This window comes from Mustela nivalis, assembly GCF_964662115.1.
Source record: "Mustela nivalis genome assembly, chromosome: 16".
NCBI classification, from domain to species: domain Eukaryota; kingdom Metazoa; phylum Chordata; class Mammalia; order Carnivora; family Mustelidae; genus Mustela; species Mustela nivalis.
The window spans coordinates 13,438,892-13,458,201 of record NC_139035.1 but is presented as its reverse complement, the minus strand read 5'-3'; the positions used below and the strand labels follow the sequence as shown (position 1 = coordinate 13,458,201).

Genomic DNA, 19,310 nt, shown 5'->3' with positions numbered 1-19,310 from the left:
TAACTAGATTCTCACCAGATCCTGTACTCAGTCTGTTTTCATATTGTTTTGGTAGAAAGATTTGAGGAAAATCTGACACAGATATGTAATGAACATGGGGTGAGTATTTTAGTAGCCTTTTTGAATATTTATAGATATTATTTTTTGATACTCCACCAAAACTTGCCAAGTGGTAGTTTCTTAAAGCTTAGTTGCCATGTAGAATGTAAATTCCTCTCAATGAAATTTCTGTTTCTGTTACACCAAATGGCTGTCTTGCACACCAAATGGCTCTTTTATCCATGCCTGTGTTTGTAACTTCACACACTGGGCATTTTGAAAGTACGAGTTCCCTGCATTAAACTGCTCTTCCAAATACTGACAAATTTCATGATCACAATATTCCCCTCAACATCACATGTTACTGTCATCATCAATCTCATCAGAGTATTTTCTTTATATACTGTGAAACTGTCAAGCTCAAAGTAGCAGATACGAGTTCTTCAAAATTCAGGCACCTGACTGGCTTAGTCGGTACAGTTTGTCATTTCGAACCCCACGCTGGATGTAAAGATTAAAAACAACAACAACAACAAAACCAAGTTCTCCGAAATTTGAATTTGGAAATGAAAACTCACCATTTTGCCACTGGCAACAAATACTGTCAGTTGTTTTCGCTAAAGTGTCAGCTCACTTTGTTTGCTTTTGAAAAAATAGTCACCAAATACCCAAGCCTAAAATAATCAGAGTTTGTCAATGGTTCTTTCAAGCGAAAATGGTATTCCAAGAGCAAAGCAGCTAGTTCATGGCTGAAGCAAGTGCTTCTCCTCCAGACAACCACAGCAATTCAGTTTGCAGAAATGCAGAAGTGTTTGATGCATACTTCCATTTTGCCACACAGAGTATCAAAAAGACATGTACCCAAAGGTTGAGGTTTGATAAAAATTAATACTTTTTATTGCTTTATCAAGGGTATTCTTAGGCAAAATTAACACTGGCATTACTGCAAGTACATGCAAGGATTCCTGCTACCGTCTGTCCCAGTCCTGCCTGAAGCTCGGGCAAGCAGTTTCACCTAACATTGCTTCTGCATCATGAGTGCAAATGTCAACACAAGTGAAAAAGGCAAATAATTTCCCAGATTATTATAAAAAGTTTCTGCGGTGGGAACCCCCTGAAAAGATCTCCAGAATACCCAGGCATCTGAAGACCATACTTTGAGAGCCACTGATCTATATCATTCAATAAGATTGATAACAGAGCTAGGTAAAAATTAAGTTTGGGGTCTGTTTCACCACCTAATATTGACTTTCAAGTTTCTCAGGAAAGAAAATATATTGAAAGGAAAACTTTTCCCTCAGGAACATACACAAAGCCAACTTAAAGGTGAGTTAGACTATACAACTCTAGATCAGGGATCAGCAAACTTTCCTTCTGAGGGCTAGAGAGTGAGTATTTTAGGCTTTGTGAGCCGTATGAACGATGTCACAACTGATCAACTCTGCTACTGTAATACAAAAGCAGCCACAAATAATACGTAAACAAATAAGTATGACTATGTTTCAGTAACACTTTATTTATGGACGCTGAAATTTAAATTCTATATAACTTTCACATGCCACAAAATAATATTCTTTTGAATTTTTTCATTCATTTTAAAATGTAAAAACCATTCTTAGCTAGTAGGTCATATATAAACAGGTGGCAGGTCACATCTGGCCCAGAGGCCATAGTTTGTCAACCCTTATTATAGACTCAAATTGCTTACTTCATATCAAATAAAATAAGTTAGGGTAAAAACATGTTACTGGCAGCTAAACTCTAGTTTCAAATCAGCTTCAGACACTACTTTGGCACCCTGTCAACATATCCTGTTTTCAGGGTTTTTTTTTTTTTTTTATCAAATCCTTAGAATGCCCAGAAAGAACTCATTTTATTCCCTAAAAGCAAAAGACTTCATTAAATCCACAATCTGAGATGAGATTCATTGGACCTAGTGGAAATCTTCACTCTCTGACATTTCAACTGTACAGACTACACTTCAAAATCAAAATCTTTTACAGCAGCCTACAAAATTATTTATCCACCATTCTGAGAAATATATAAACTTTAAAAGAGATTTTTTTAAATAATCTACAAATATTTTATATATCCCAATGTATACTTAATTCCTTAAATGGGGGCTTTATATAACCTGGTCCATTGATATTAATAAACAAATAGACAAAGCTTAGAAAAATAAGTTCTGGTTTATACAGCTAACCATAAAATAAAGGAAATGCTGTTATAGATCTTTTGTCTGCTCTCTGGTGTCTTGTCACTATAACCTTCACATCATCTATCACATTGTACTGTTTCATGTTTTGCCTGATTTTCCTTTCTAACAAGAATAATACCAAAGGGCAAAGGGGTAAAATTATGTGTACTCAGTTTCTTGGCTTTTGACCACAAAAATCTAGTGACATAGTCTTATTTCCTCTCTTACCTTTCCAATCGTATTTTGTTAGCAACGGAAATCATGATTAAATAAAATTAAATCAGAAGAATAAGACCATCAAAACACCTAGGAAGAAAGTTAGATAATGGAACAAACTAATAAATAATAATAGTATTAAAATTGTTTCTTTTTCAAATTCTACCTAATTCTACATGAAGAATCTTTCAAAGTGAGGAAACAAAAAATAGTGGGTTACAATGAGGAATTTTTCTAGTCCAACTAGGAAAAGTAAAGGGAAGCAAAAAGATTTCTGATTTAATCTTTCTGGAGAACAATTTGGCAATATATATCAGATGCAAAAAATTCTTATATCTCTGACCCTGAAAATCAGCAATTTATATCAGAAACAATCAGAGGTATAAAAGATCTATACATGAGAATATTCATCACAAAAATTAGTGAAAATTTGGAAATAACAAATTCCTAACAATAGATTCTGGCCCATCCCATTGAGAAAATATTATGCAGCTATTAAAAATTATGTTATAGAAGAATGCTTAATGCTGAAGTGTTTATTATCTATGATGCAAAAACAACAAACTCTAAAGCAGTATACACATATACTATAATTCCAATTTTAAAATGAAAACAGAGGGGAAAAGGCTAGAGAAGTGTATCAAATATGGACAGTAATTTTCCCTGTACAGTAAGATGACAGGTTGACTCTCACCACATTCCTTTAGGATGGCAAGCTCTTAAGCCTCGGTATCTGAAGGATTTCAAAGGAGATGCAGTGAGGGCTAAAACTGTAAGTTTGTTGGTGAATAAATCTGTGTTATACAGATACAATTTATACAATATAGGCCCGTATGACTCATCCAGCAGCCAGTGCCAAGAATTCCTAACTTAAGAGAGAAGTAGGAAGTGACTATAGACAGATCTGTTTGACACAGACTAACCCCGACATTTCTTCCTTGCCTATCTTCTTCCTTCACCCTACCCCCCGCCAAAAAAGCATCCTACCAGATCTGAAAAGACCAACTCTATCATATCGCAACTATACACTGCGACTAATCACCTTCTTGTACTCTCTGAAATCTTTCCTTCTGCATTTAAGCAACTTCTGAATCCCATTCTTCTCAATGAAGTATGCCCCAACCAACTCAAGCACACACCCCTTTCACCACCGCAGCAAGGAACCATTTACTTACACATGCGCTCAGAACCTAGTTTGTTCACCTTATAACCTTAATATATCTACTTTTAAAAGTGCTTGAAATCACAGTCCTGTCATTCAACCTGTTTCATACAAAGCTCCATATAAATATCACATGAAGTGGAAACGAGCTTCCGAAAACCCAGAAAGAAAGTTAATAAGATACAGAGAGCAGCCAACAAGTAAGAGGTTCTCAGGGTGAGTAGGAAGAACATTGTAGATAAGGCAGGGCAACAATTGACAAGTCAGAGACTCTTTGTCAAAAGTTAAACCAACCTGAAGTCAATCCATGTTTAAAGGGGCCCTCTGGAGCCATCATGAGAGTAAAAGGTACATGCTTCACCAACACCATCAAGACAAAAACCTCAGCCTTTTGGGGAAGAGATGGGAGGGGGAAGAGTCAAAGGTTCTATGAAAGCGTTCTGCCTCCAGGTTCATATCACAGAGATTTAAGTCTCAGGGCTATTAGAGGGCCCCAGGTGACCGGTTAAAAAGCAGCTACAGACATGAGGGGTTTCTATAGCATCCCAGTTCACCTACCTACCCTCACCTTCTGTGCTTTGAACTGCTCAGAGTAGGGCAGTCTAGTGAAATCTGTCTAGGACACCACCTCTGAAAGACAGGCACCGGGGGAAAAGGTGGAGTTGCTATAGAATAAATCTTTATACTATAAACTATCAGAAATCTGTATTTGAAGACCATCTGCAAAAAGAGATCAGTTTCCTTTAGAACAACAGGTGGTCTCTCATGGTCAACTATATATAAAATACATGGCCTCATTATTATTAGCTGATAGCTTTCACTGAGCACTGAGGTTCACTCAACGAAAGGGAATTTCTACTTTTCCTAGTAGCAATGACTCATGCTTCACACACAAAGCAAAATATCTAGCCAGGAGAACAAAGGTCACCCTGAAACAGAAGACATACATATCAATCTCCATTAAGAAACAAGCCCTTATTAATATGATTTTAGGTGAAAATGTAAACTTAAAACTTAATGCCAATTAAGACTCCCATACTTGATTACCAACTTATCATTTAGAAATAGCTACTGTTACGAAAAAGTACCATTTCCTTTGATGTTTCACATTTTTATAATGTCCTGGGGACAAGTCTTTGCTTTACCCTTGAAAATTTATGAAAAGAGCACCAGTATATTTACTGCATATTTGGTGAAAAACAGAATGACCTCAGAAAACAACACATCAATCAAAATTACAACCATAATACTGCTACCTTATCGCGAGCAACAAAGATCTATGAGTTGGCTTCCCTTTCTACCTAATGAACTTTTCATGCTGCTATTCTCCATAATCTTCTCTGCAAATCAGATCAGCTACCAGCATACAAGTAGCTCACACTGAGCTTTCTATACCAAATATGTATTCTCACTGCCTCCTTCTCCATAAAATTAAATCTCTTCTTTCGAAATATACTATTAATTGCTGCCGACTACCTAGAACGCCTGGACTGCCTTGGGCACATGGCTTTACTTCTCTGAAATTCCAATTTTTTAATTGTGGAATAAAGGATTTATCTGCATCATTCTTAATGTTCCTTCTGCTCTAAAACACCTCCCACGACATATCATAAATTTTTAAAATCTTCCCGATCCAATCCCTAACATCCTAATAGCTAACACTATCCTCAATAGCCCTAGGGTTTTTAAGAGTCAATAGTTATAATGTGTATCATTTGTTTTACGTGTACACATACAGTAACACATTCTCATTTGTATTTTCTTGAGAATAATGATCTATTCTTCTTTCCCTATTTATTTTAAGCTCCCTCACCAGAGAAAATTCAACTAATACAGGACAATGAATAACACAAGTAGATAAGCACTTAAGAGCAAAAGGAACTTCAAAGTGAATATTCTCATAATACAGGAGGGCCTACAATCATTCCTGTAACAAGATTTGGAGTTCTCATGGCACCACCTAGTGGATGTTTGCACTAAATTCTACTTTAAATTACTTTTAATTAGGCTTTCTATATTTTGTCATCTTACACCACTTCTATGTAGTGCACAGACTTGAAGTCCGCCTAAAAAATAGATTTAGGCTATTAAGTAGCCAATCAACTAAAGAATATTCCTTTTTAAAATGATGCTGCCTCAAAGCATTGCCTTTAAATCAACTAAATGAAAATAACACAAATAATAAAAAAGAAAGATATAATAATAATAAAATGGTACATTAACACAGAAGATTTTCTTCAAACTTAAATAACTATATGCCCTTTTAATTAGTCTCCCCTAACAGTTTAAAAGTAATCAACATTATACAGCTTAATACAGTTTAATCTTCATGCTTTAATGGAAAGAATTATCACCCCGCCATCAAATAAAAACACAAATCTTGAACTGAAAGTGATTTCAGAGATCACTTATACAGACCAGCAATGTACACCTCATTTACTCTAAACAGCTAACTCAAGACAGCTTAATAGATCCTTTCTTATGTCTACAATTGCTACATTTGAACCCCAGGGAGCTCTTAACCCACAATTTACTACCAAAAAAAAAAAAAAAAAAAAAAGAGGAAGAAGAAGACCCAGCTACCCCAGGAGACATTTAAGAACATTCACTCTTAAGATCTACACATAAGAAGTTGATCTCTCAATTTGTATTTGCGGTTATGATCACCTAATTATTTTCTCTTATTTGGTGCATACACCTGGAAAATGTCCCTCCCATAATTGCAAAGAAGTCAAGTAACCTATTAGGGAGAGGAAATGACACAGGTTACCAGATGAGAGTCTACCAACATCAAAGGCTCCAGTATCAAGGCCAGCATGGCAGTAAAGCAACCTACATCCTTCAAACAGGCCAACAGATGAGAGAAACATGTCAAGAAGCTCAATTCCAATGCACCATTTTGGCCAGATTTCCACAAATGTCATAGTAACTTCATAGCTAAGTTTGACCAAATGAAAAGATGCAAGTTTAAAAAGGAAATAAGATGTTAGCAATCAAGTCAATCTTCTTTCATCTTTAAAAAAATATATAGTTTAATTTCTCTGGACAAAGGAGATAAAGAGTGACCAACATTTTATTTTAAAAACATAAAACAATATTAACTCTTTATCTAAAACCTACTGAATAATTTTATAATTTTCAATTTCATGTTAGATAAAATATATTTACATGTTAATTACCAAGTTACTGGTTTTATGAAACCTTTTCAAAGGGGTTTCCTCTATCCCACTACTATCAAATAAAGATAGTTTAAAAAATAAAAAAACATTAATCCAGCTCCTTATGTTTCCCTCAGAAAACTTTCCTTCAAGGTAAATTAAGACCTGTTGATTGCCTTTTTACGGTACTAATAAAAATAATGATCACTTAGCCTCTACATCTGTTCTCTGAGAGGAGATATACTTGCCATGTCATTCTAACTCTACTGAAGGACACTGAAACACAGACTATATATTAAGATTTGCCCCTCTGGCACATTTCACTGGCAGACTAAATCACAAGTATGAGAAATGAATACACCTTTGAAACACCATTTAAAATACTACACTCAGAGGAGTTGTTAGGAAGTGAATCACCTCCTCACATTTTGGCTCTAAATCCAAACCACAAGCACTTGCCACCACATCCCTCTACAACCCTCCATTTCCCTGCAGTTCCTGTGGGGCTTGGCCAGCTGCCAGCTTTCCCGCTCTTGCTAGGAGAGACCTTCTCCCTTGGCTGTCTGGGGGTTTGCAGACCTTTTGGTAGGAAAGTATATCTCCACTTACCCAGTATGCCAGACAATCTCATGATATTTAAAAGTCATTTCCCCTCTCATAAAATAATGAATTTGCGAGCTGCCTGACACTCTGATCTGTATTTGTCAACAAGGTGTCTTTCAGCAGGATTCATTAGTCAGGCATAAAGGTTTTTAAAGGGAGAGGGTAAAAAACATAAGCATTAACAGCCTTTCTAGGTCCACATTTTGCATTCGCCATGGATCACAGCAGGTTTCAGAGATGGTAATACAGCAGGAGAACCGAACTGAACACGGAAAGGATAAAATGCCAGCATTACTTTTTGGCAGCGTAAGGCTTTTCCAGTTTGCCCCCAGTCTCTCTCATAAAAGCATATTCCTAAAAGATAAACCCTTCCAAGGAAAACCCATCTTTTCAAAACTTCAAAGGCAAATCCAGAAACAACTGCTTTAGGTAGGGCAGCCCACACCATCTGTCCCAGTGTGCCACAGGTGGTCCTGGTGTATGCATGTGGTCTCACTGTACTTATTAAAGCATCCTCTTTATTTCTCAAAAGTGTGTGTCCCACTTTGAACAATAAATTACAAACTCATCCTAGCTTTAGGTAATATCTTATTTAACCACGTTTTTACCACAGCCACATTTTTTTTTAAGATTTTATTTATTTATTTGACAGAGAGAGATCACAAGTAGGCAGAGAGGCAGGCAGAAAGAGAGGAGGAAGCAGGCTCCCCGCTGAGCAGAGAGCCCGATGCGGGACTCGATCCCAGGACCCTGAGATCATGACCTGAGCCGAAGGCAGCGGCCTAACCCACTAAGCCACCCAGGCGCCCCCCACAGCCACATTTTAACCCTGAACTGCTTCCCATATTTTAAAACACCAGCCCAAGAAAACACATTCCTAATAATAATGTTCCTCCCCTTCTCTTCCAGATGATAACAAAGCACAAAAAATCTCTGTATCATTCCCATTCCTGATGACCTTACACTGAAATAGGTTCCTAAAACACACATCTCCCACCATAGCTGACTCACACCTACTATAAAAAAGGCTTATTATAGAAATCGAAAGAATATAGCCATCCCCAAATCATGCAACCTTTGATTTCTGTAACAAAACACAAAAAGAGAGAAACTAAAAAAAGTTCTACAATTTCCAAGAACTGTACTCCTCACTGAACACTTTCCTACAATCTTTCTATTTGTCCACAACTGGATGTCACCAAATCAGCACATCTACAGGCAGAAGATACCCTCTCCCTCTTTCTCAGGAAAAGAGTATCTCTGGGGCAATAGCCAGATCAGGTTATCCCAGATAAAGTTACCTACCAAGGAAACCGGCTCTAACAACAGAATCCCCCTGGGAACCCAAGTAAGGACTAGATTTTTCAAAACCTGGCAAGGACCTGCAGATCAAAACAGGTTACAAAGAACAGGTATTTGGGGGACGGCTGGGTGGCTCAGTTGGTTAAGCAGCTGCCTTTGGCTCAGGTCATGATCCCAGCGTCCTGGGATCGAGTCCCACATCGGGCTCCTTGCTCAGCAGGGAGCCTGCTTCTCCCTCTGCCTCTGCCTGCCATTCTGTCTGCCTGTGCTCGCTCTCTCCCCCTCTCTTTCTCTGATAAATAAATAAAATCTTTAAAAAAAAAAAAAAAAAAGAACAGGTATTTGGACTATAGAGGAAATTTTCCAGTGTTTTCCTATGACCTTAGCTGATTCAGTGTAGAGTCAAAGATATTGAGGACCTAATGGAAATCCCTGGGCCTGAGATCCCTGTACATTACACAAAACACTAGGTATAAATGAACGAACTTCGTTTTTAAGTCAGTGGGAGCCACCATGAAGCACAAGAAGAGCTAATCATTTCTCAAGTGGTGGCAACAAAAGAAAAACAAATTTTATGAGACTGACATGCTACCTACTACACTAACAAGACACTTGAGAACCAAATTTTAAATGCTCCAGCCTACACAATGAATGGGAACTTGCTACTCCTATCAAATTAAGATGGGAAGTTACTGCAATAAATCTGTATCTATGTTCATCTATGTTCATCTATGACATCAGTACATATCCCTACAAATACATCACTTAAATGAGATTATGGCTACCTCCCATATTCAGCATCCTCCTCTACCATAAACTGTTATCCATTAAAGAGATCACGAAATATGCAGTCTATGATTTTACTTTTATATAAAAACAAACTCAAGCCTCCTCAAACAAATCTAATTACCTATATTAAATACTCTCCCTCCAAGTCTCCAAATCTCTTTCTAAATTCCAAAATCCTCCCTGGAATAAAACTAGCTAAGGAAATTTAAAGACCAAAATGTATAGATTTTAAATCTTCATAAAAATCCAAGGATGGCTTAACAAAGGAATAAAAAGAGATTAAGCATTCTTGAATTAAAGTGATTAAAATTTCAAAAACTGCTTTGGTTTAAATTCATGTTATTACAAAAACATACTGAAAACACTAAAACTGCCCGAGGTTTGTTCTTTCTAGGAACATGACTAAACTTTTAAAGCCAGTCTTAAAATTAATTGTCTAAAAGTCGGATGCTGCTGAATAAACTTTAGTAAAATATTCTTTTTTTTTTTTAAAGATTTTATTTATTTATTTGACACAGAGAGAGAGAGATCACAAGTAGGCAGAGAGGCAGGCAGAGAAAGGGGGTAGGCAGACTCCCTGCTGAGCCAAGAGTCAGATGCGGGGCTTGATCTCAGGACGCTGAGATCATGACATTAGCCAAAGGCAGAAGCTTAACCCACTGAGTCACCCAGGTCCCCCTAGCAAAATATTCTTAACACTAGACAATAAAACTTCTGAACATTCATTATACCACATTTCATCAAATCTAATATGCCACTGATTATAGGATAAATCATTATTTTACATACCACTAAGAAAGGAAAAAAGCTGTCAATTAAATGTAAGATATCATCAACCCAATATTATGCGTATCAGTGATACTAAATGCAAAGAAAAAATTATCTTAGAATTGGTGAAATACTCTCAAATTCCTATAGCCATCTATTCTTTTGCAATTCAAATATGATTTATAGTCGGCAATCGAAACCATGAAATGAAAAAATATCAAAATATCCTACCTTCTGTACTACATTCAGGAAAGCTATCAACGAGGGAATCCGAATAAGCTTCAGCAGGGCCAATCAATTCAGAACCATCATTAATTATTCCACCCTAAAAAGAGGAGAGGAATTGTGTTTCGTTGTTAATGGAAGTATTTTAAAAATGAGTAATAAATGAACAATATTATCTCAATTATGTGTAAGGATTGCAGAAACTATGCATCTGTTGAACTAGATAATAATTGTTTTTAAAAAATAAGAATATCACTACTGATTCATCAATTGTAACAAATGTATCACACCAATGCAAGGTGTTAATAATAATACCTGAATGTGTGAAGGAGAAAGGGGAATAGAAAAGCACTATGCTTTCCTTTTTTTTTTTTTTTTTTAATTTTTTTATTTGAGAGAGTGTGTGTGTGCATGATCACAGGCAGAAGGGGCAGAGGGAGAGCGAAACTTAAGCAGACTCTGCACTGAGCACAGAGCCCACCAGGCTGGATCTCACGACCGGAGCTGAAATCATGAGTCAGAAGCTTAATCAACTACACCACCCAGGTGCCCCTGAAAACACTATACTTTCTGCACAATTTTTCTGTAAACTAAACTGCTCTAAAAAACCATCTATTATTAAAATCTATCTTTAGTCTATTAACATTCAAAAGGAATATTGTGTTTATAATATCATGTGGCTTGTTATATGGCATTTTTTAAAAAATCTATCAAAAATACTCATTTAAGAAATGCAAGGAAAAAAAGAACCACTCACCAACTAAAGACTATTTTTTGCTCCATATCCTTAATGACTGGTCTAATTATTGATAAATGATGGGACTCCATTAGAAGTCATTTAATTTTATCAAATTACAAACTACAATATATCACACAGCACCTCAGTGATTCCAGAAGTACCTTAAATTTGAAAACCACTTGGACATAATAATGTATGTAAAACTAAACAAATTTAAGATATTTGTATTATTTTTAATAAATATAAAATTGATTTCTCCATGTGACCATTATTTTAATTCTATATTTAGGTTTGCAAAGTCAACGCTCAAAAGGCTGTTTTCTCTTACTCTATGTGCAAGTAGAGAATGGAACTTAACCAGGTAAGTGGTGGTGGTGTGATTTAGTGCTGTGTTTTCATTGACTGCTCCAATCACAGGTATGAGGGCTTGTAATCCTTAAATATTATAAGTGAAAGAATAGTTCTCCTGCTCCTTAACACCTTTCCTACTACCTTCCACCAACAGCTCCAAGCCCCCAACCATTATTACCAAGATAGCAAAACCCAAGAGAAACATAAGACTCCTATTTCCTCTCTCCTTCAGCACAAAGAACTCAACAACTCTCTTTATGTAAACAAAAGTCTCCCTGCCTGCTTATCTTTAAGAAGGAGAAATTTTAAATGTTGCTCTCAAATTACTGACTTTGAAAGTATTAATACTTTAAAAGTATTCCAGAGTGTTCAGTAAACTGAAACTTTAAAACAATTACTCTCTTGGGCACCTGGGTGGCTCAGATGGTTAAACATCTGCCTTCTACTCAGGTCATAATCCTGGGGTCCTGGGATCGAGTCCCGTATCTGGCTCCCCGCTCACCGGGGAGCTTGCTTCTCCCTCTGCCTCTGCTTCTCTCTCTTCTCTCATGAATAAATAAATAAAATCTTAAAAAAAATAAACTATTCTCATTACTACTACTACTATTATTATTATTATTATTATTATTTTAATCAGAGACAGTGTGTGTGAGAGCAAAAGCAGGGGGAATGGCAGGCACAGGGAGAAACAGGCTCCCCACTGAGCAAGCCCGATGGGAGACTCGATTCCAGGACCTTAGGATCACAGCCTGAGCTAGCGGTAGCCTCTTAACTGAGCCACCCAGGTGTCCCTCAATTCCTCTCTTTAGAGGCAAGAATTTATACTACTTTGTTCTATTTGTTTATTAAAATACTCAAATCACAGTTTATATTTGAATTCTCTGAAAAAGAAGAGTAGCTATTTCAGACTAAGCCATTCAAACCTAATCTTAAAAAAACCTATGAATATTCTCGAGAATTTTAATACACAAAGCTGATTTATAATCTCATCAACAGAAAGTGCCTTTCAACTATTAACTACCTCTTCAACCATGAGGTGTGTGACTTTAAGTTACCTATCTATAAAATGGAAATATTATCTGTAACTCAATAAGTTGTTAGGACTAAAATATTTCATACATGGGAAGTGTTCAGAACAACATAAGCAATCAATACATTTTTATTTGTTAATAATATTAGCTGATAGGGGCACCTGGGTGGCTCAGTGGGTTAAAGCCTCTGCTTTCGGCTCAGGTCATGATCCCAGGGTCCTGAGATCGAGCCCCGCATCAGGCTCTCGGCTCAGCAGGGAGCCTGCTTCCTCCTCTCTCTCTGCCTGCCTCTCTGCCTACTTGTGATCGCTCTGTCAAATAAATAAATAAAATCTTTAAAAATAATAATAATAATAATAATAATAATATTAGCTGATAGAAGATCTGTTTACAAGATAAAATAAAAACAGAATAAAGAATGCAAAAAATGTTTTAGCTCAGAATCCCTCAGAAATTTTAATTACTTAACAAATGATATTATACAAAGTAATACAGACTAAATATTTAATTAACCAAAATAATAAAAACTGTTCCATAGGAATTTGAAGGAAGTAGTAGAAAAATAGGCCAGAATTTTATTTTAATCTCCACATTAAATCTCTAAATTAATTGCTGTTTTGATTTCTAGACCAAAAACATTAACCATTTGATGTTCTTCACTATGCAGTAGACAGAAACTCTTATTACACAGCATCTCAGATTTTTATTAATGAACTGTCAAGCTGGAGGGTGAAAGAGTTCAGGGATGATGGAATAAGTAGATTAACAAATGCTCCTCCCAAAAGGCACCAACTAGAGAAAACTGTCAGGACAACCATTTGAGGGCTCTGGAAATTGACCAAAAACATAAAACAAATGAAGAAGTGGATACCATGAAAAACCATAAAACCACAGGTAAGAATTGTGGGAATCTGTGGCATTCTTGCCTGGGGTTGCTCCCACCTTCCATCCCAGCTGGGTTGCCATGGTAATTATACAAGGGCAAGGCAAGCCTTGAAATTCAGCAGATGCACTTGCAGAGGAGGCTGACACGATTTGGAATGAAGCATAGAAAAGGTCTGCCCCAAAACAGTATTACCAGTAATAGTGAGCAAACCCAGTGTCAACACAGTGGCTCAGCAAACACGAAGCTGCGGCAAGCAAAGAACCAGCATAGGCCAGATATTTCGCAGGGAGATATAGAAAATACACAGCCGTATGGGTTCTTAATATGCTCTCTACCATCCACACAGGAGAGACCAGAGAGAAATCTACAATTCCCTGGCAAACTATGATGCACACACACACACACACACACACACACGAAATCCAAGAGATCCCAAAGGAAAGCAAAACCCAGGGCAAACTCAAAAACTGCCTGAACTTATGGGCGCCTGGGTGGCTCAGTGGGTTAAGCCGCTGCCTTCGGCTCAGGTCATGATCTCAGAGTCCTGAGATCGAGTCCCACATCGGGCTCCCTGCTCAGCGGGGAGCCTGCTACCTCTCTCTCTCTCTCTCTCTCTGCCTGCCTCTCCATCTACTTGTGATTTCTCTCTGTCAAATAAATAAATAAAATCTTTAAAAAAAAAAAAAACTGCCTGAACTTTGAAAATACACCAAGAATCATCAGCATGTGGAATCAGCATATATTGGAACAAAGTATTTAATTTTGTTTTAATATTTTATTTTTTTGACAAAGGGAGAGAGAGAGAGAGAAAGGGAACATAAGCAGGGGGAGTGGGAGAGAATGAGCTGATAGACATTTGAATCATCTCCACTTCTGGCTCTTATGAATAGTGCTTCATTTGGTTCTTTTTATAATTTCTATTTTTTCATATTTGCTATTTCATGAATCACAGACCTCATACTTTAAAAAATTATTTAATCATGACTTCCTTTAATTATTTAACATATTTATAAATAGCTGCTTTGAAGACTAGGGCTTGTAAGTTCAGTATCTTTGCCCCTTCGGAGTTAGTGCCTGTTGACTGCTTTCCCTCCCCACCAACTAGAGAAAACTGTCAGGACAACCATTTGAGGACTCTGGAAATTGACCAAAATTTCTCTCCCTGCTGAGCAGGGAGCCCAACGAGGGGCTTGATCCCAGGACCCTGGTATCATGACCTGAGCCGAACTCAGACACTTAACAACTGAGCCACTCAGGAGCCCCAAACGAAGTGGTTAAATACAAGCAAAGACCAATCACTGGCTGACCACTAAGCGAGGCTGATATGGGACTAATCCCTAGTTAGCAGGTTTAAAAATACAATAAAAAGTAAAAACTGAGCAAAGATATCAGCAATCACTGCCCACTAAACAGACTCCACAGACTTAGCACAGACACTTTACTAACCACACTAACAAAACAATGCTAACAACCCTCAGGACAAAAATCGGAACTCTGATCTGCTATATTATCCAAAACTTCCAGTTTTCAACAACAACAAAAAAAATCATGATTCCTACAAAGAAATAAGAAAGTGTGTGCTCCATACACAGGGGATGGGGAGGGAAAGCAATCATCAGGCACTAACTCTGAAGAGGCAAAGATACTGAACTTACAAGCCCTAGTCTTCAAAGCAGCTATTTATAAATATGTTAAATAATTAAAGGAAGTCATGATTAAATAATTTTTTAAAGTATGAGGTCTATGATTTCATGAAATAGCAAATATAAAAAAATAGAAATTATAAAAAAGAACCAAATGAAGCACTATTCATAAGAGCCAGAAGTGGAGATGATTCAAATGTCTATCAGCTCATTCATAGATAAACAAAATGTGGCACATTCATATCTACCTAATGGAATATTACTTAGCTGTAAAAAGGAATGAAGCATTGACACATGCTACAACATGGATGAACCTTGAAGACATAAGCTAGGTTAAAGAAGCCAGATGCAAAAGGCCACATAGTATAGGATGCCATTTGTGCAATGTCCAGAATAAGCAAATCAAGACAGAAAATATATTAGTGGTTGCTAGGAGTTAGGGCAAGTGGGGAAGGAGGAGTAAGTCCTAATAGGCAAGATTTCTTTATGGAGTGATAAAATGTTCTGGAATTAGGCAATGAAAATGGTGGCATAACCCTCTGAATATACTAACACTACTAAAATTTATACTTATTTAAAATGGTGAATTTTATGTTATGTGAATCTCCATTTTAAAAACAGAACCAGGGGCACCTGGGTGGCTCAGTGGATTAAAGCCTCTGCCTTCGGCTCCGGTCATGACCCCAGGGTCCTGGGATCGAGCCCCACATCAGGCTCTCTGCTCAGCAGGGAGCCTGCTTCTCCCTCTCTCTCTGCCTGCCTCTCTGCCTACTTGTGATCTCTCTCTCTCTCTGTCAAATAAATAAAATCTTAAATAAATAAATTAATTAAATTAAATGAATAAAAACAGAACCAGATGGAAATTATAACTTGAAAAGCACAGAAACAAAATTCAACAGATTTGAGAAAGATGAATAAATCAACCTAAAAAGATCAATAGAAACTCCCCAAAATGAAAATCACAGGAAAAAAAGTCATAATTAACAGTAAAGAGAATCAAAGGGCTATAAGGATACTCTCAAGCATACCAACTTACATGTACCAGACATGAGAGAGAAAAAAGCTGAAAAAAAATTTTGAAAGATGAGGCAGAAAACTTTCAAACTTTGATGAAAAATAATCATCTACCAATACAAGAAGATAAATTAAACTCTAAGTGGATAAACAGAAAGAGATCTATTCCTTGAGTCACACTACTGAAAGACAAAGGCAATTCTGAAAGCCACAACAGAAAGACTTCTATACCAGAACTACAGTGAAAGTAACAAACAACTTCTCATAAAGAACAATGAAAACCAAAAGCACTGAAATGATAAATTCAGAATTTTAAAAGAAACAGTAAATCAATAATTCCATATACCCAGAAAAACTATTCTTTAAAAATGAAGGGTAAACAAAAACATTGCCAAAGACTGAGGAAGTCTGTTGCTAGTAAACCTGCCTTATATGCACAAAAAAGAAACTCCAGGAAATCTTTCAAGCTGGCAACATACAATAATTCAAATCCACTTGAACAAATAAAGAGCACCCAAAAAAGGTAAATATAAAAGGCTATATAAAATATGTTCTTTTATTCTCTTTAACTTTGAAAGACATCAAATCATAACACTGTATTGTTGGGTTTATAACATATTTGAGAGATACATATGATAACACAAAAGGAGAAGTGAATAGTGCTTTATGAAGTAAACTTTTTATATTTTACTGGAATTAAGTTAAAATTAACTTCAAGTAAGTTGTCATAAATTAAAATGCATTATTTGAGGGGCGCCTGGGGTGGCTCAGTGGGTTAAAGCCTCTGCCTTCGTCTCAGGTCATGATCCCAGGGTCCTGGAATCGAGCCCCACATCAGGCTCTCTGCTCTGCAGGGAGCCTGCTTCTCCCTCTCTCTCTGCCTGCCTCTCCGCCCACTTATGATCTCTGTCTGTCAAATAAATAAATAAATATCTTTTTAAAATAAATAAACAGTGGTCTGTATTAAAATCATACAAAATATATATTCAAGTCATACAAAATAGACATTAAGACAATAAATACTACTCAGGTCAAGGAGGGCCATTTCATAAAAGTAAGAAAATCAACTTATCAGGAAGCTATACCTACTATAAATATACATGCACATGACAACAGAGCCCCCAAATAAATAAACATTAACAAATGAAAGGACAAATAGAAAATTCAACAATAACTGGAAGCTTCAATACCTCATTCTCAGTAATTGATAATAACTACACAGAAAATCAGCAAAGATACCAAAGATTTAAACATCACTAACAACTTGAACTAACTAAAATTTACATAAAACTCCACCTGACAACAGAATATATATCCCTTTTAAGCACACAAGGAATATTCTCCAGAACAGGTTGTATGCTAAGAAATAAATCAGGTCTCAATAAATTTAAAAGAACTGAAATCATACAACACATGTTTTCTGACCATGACCACAAGAAAACTAGAAATGAACAAAGAAATTTTAGGAAATCAACAAATATTTGGAAATTAAAGAACATTTTCCCTTTTTCTTTTTTTTTTTTTTAAACATACAATGTATTATTTGTTTCAGGGGTATAGGTCTGTGATTCATCAGTCTTACATAATTCCCAGCACACCCCATAGCACCCCACACCCCCATGTACATCACCTAGCCACCTTATCCTTGCCAGCCCCCCTCCACTCTAGCAACTCTCAGTTTGTTTCCTGAGATTAAGAGTCTCTTATGGTTTGTTTCCCTCTCTGGTTTCATCTTGTTTAATTTTTCTCTCTTCCCCTATGATCCTCTGTCTTATTTCTCAAGTTTCTCATATCAATGAGATCATGTGATAATTGTCTTTCTCTAATTGATTTATTTCGCTTAGCATAATACGCCAAGTTCCATCCATGTTGTTGCAAATAGCAAGATTTCATTTTTGATGGCTGCATAATATTCCCTTGTATATATAGACCACATCTTCTTTAGCCATTCATCTGTTGATGGACACCTAGGCTCTTACCATATTTTGGTTATTGTGGGCAAAGCAGCTATAAACATTCAGATCTCCACATTTGTATCTTTGGGGTAAGTACCCAGTAGAGCAACTGCCGGGTCATAGGGTAGCTCTATTTTCAACTTTTTGAGGAATCTCCATACTGTTTTCCAGAGTGGCTGCACTAGCTTGCATTCCCACCAACAGTGTAGGAGTGTTCCTCTTTCTCTGCATCCTTGCCAACATCTGTCATTTCCTGACTGGTTAATTTTAGCCATTCTGACTGGTGTGAGGTGGTATCTAATTGAGGTTTTGATTTGTATTTCCCTGATGCCAAGTGATGTGGAGCACTTTTACATGTGTCTGTTGACCACCTGGATGTCTTTTTTGGAGATATGTCTGTTCATGTCTTCTGCCCATTTCTTGATTGGATTATTTCTTCTTTGGGTGTTCAGTTTGATAAGTTCTTTACAGATTTTGGATACTAGCCCTTTATCTGATATGTCATTTGCGAATAATTTCTCCCATTCTATTGGTTGTCTTTTGGTTTCGTTGACTGTTTCCTTTGCTGTGCAAAACTTTTTTATCTTGATGAAGTCCCGAAAGTTCATTTTTGCCCTTGCATCCCTTGCCTTTGGCGATGTTTCTAGGAAGAAGTTGTTGTGGCTAAGGTCAAAGAGGTTGCTATCTGTGTTCTCCTCAAGGATTTTGATGGATTCCTGTTTCACATTTAGGTCTTTCACCCATTTTAAGTCCATTTTTTCTGTGTGGTATAAAGAAATGGTCCAGTGTCATTCTTCTGCATGTGGCTATCCAATTTTCCTAACACCATTTGTTGAAGAGACTGTCTTTTTTCCATTGGACATTCTTTCCTGCTTTGTCGAAGATTAGCTGACCATAGAGTTGAGGGTCCATTTCTGGGCTCTCTATTCTGTTCCATTGATCTATGTGTCTGTTTTTGTGCCAGTACCATACTGTCTTGATGATCCCAGCTTTGTATTAGAGCTTGAAAACCAGAATTGTAATGCCACCAGCTTTGGTTTTCTCTTTCAACATTCCTCTGGCTAGTTGGGATCTTTTCTGGTTCCATATAAATTTTAGGATTATTTGTTAAGGAACATTTTTCTAAATAGCCAATGGGTCCACAGAAAAATCACAAAAGAAATTTTTAAAATGCATTAAACTGAATAAAAATGAAAACAATGCATAAAAAGTTATGGGATGAAGTTCAAGCA

The 19,310-nt window shown here is 36.7% G+C and overlaps 1 protein-coding gene across 9 annotated transcripts in view; it reads right to left on the bottom strand.

Moving 5' to 3' along the window:
* The window catches only part of RPS6KC1 (ribosomal protein S6 kinase C1), a 191,290-nt gene that overhangs the window by 122,301 nt on the left and 49,679 nt on the right, over positions 1–19,310 (bottom strand). For all 9 annotated transcript variants that reach the window (XM_082702502.1, XM_082702504.1, XM_082702497.1 and 6 more), the window contains one exon: positions 10,466–10,559. In XM_082702502.1, coding sequence (XP_082558628.1) covers positions 10,466–10,559 — 94 coding nt within the window. The remainder of the gene's footprint in view (positions 1–10,465; positions 10,560–19,310) is intronic.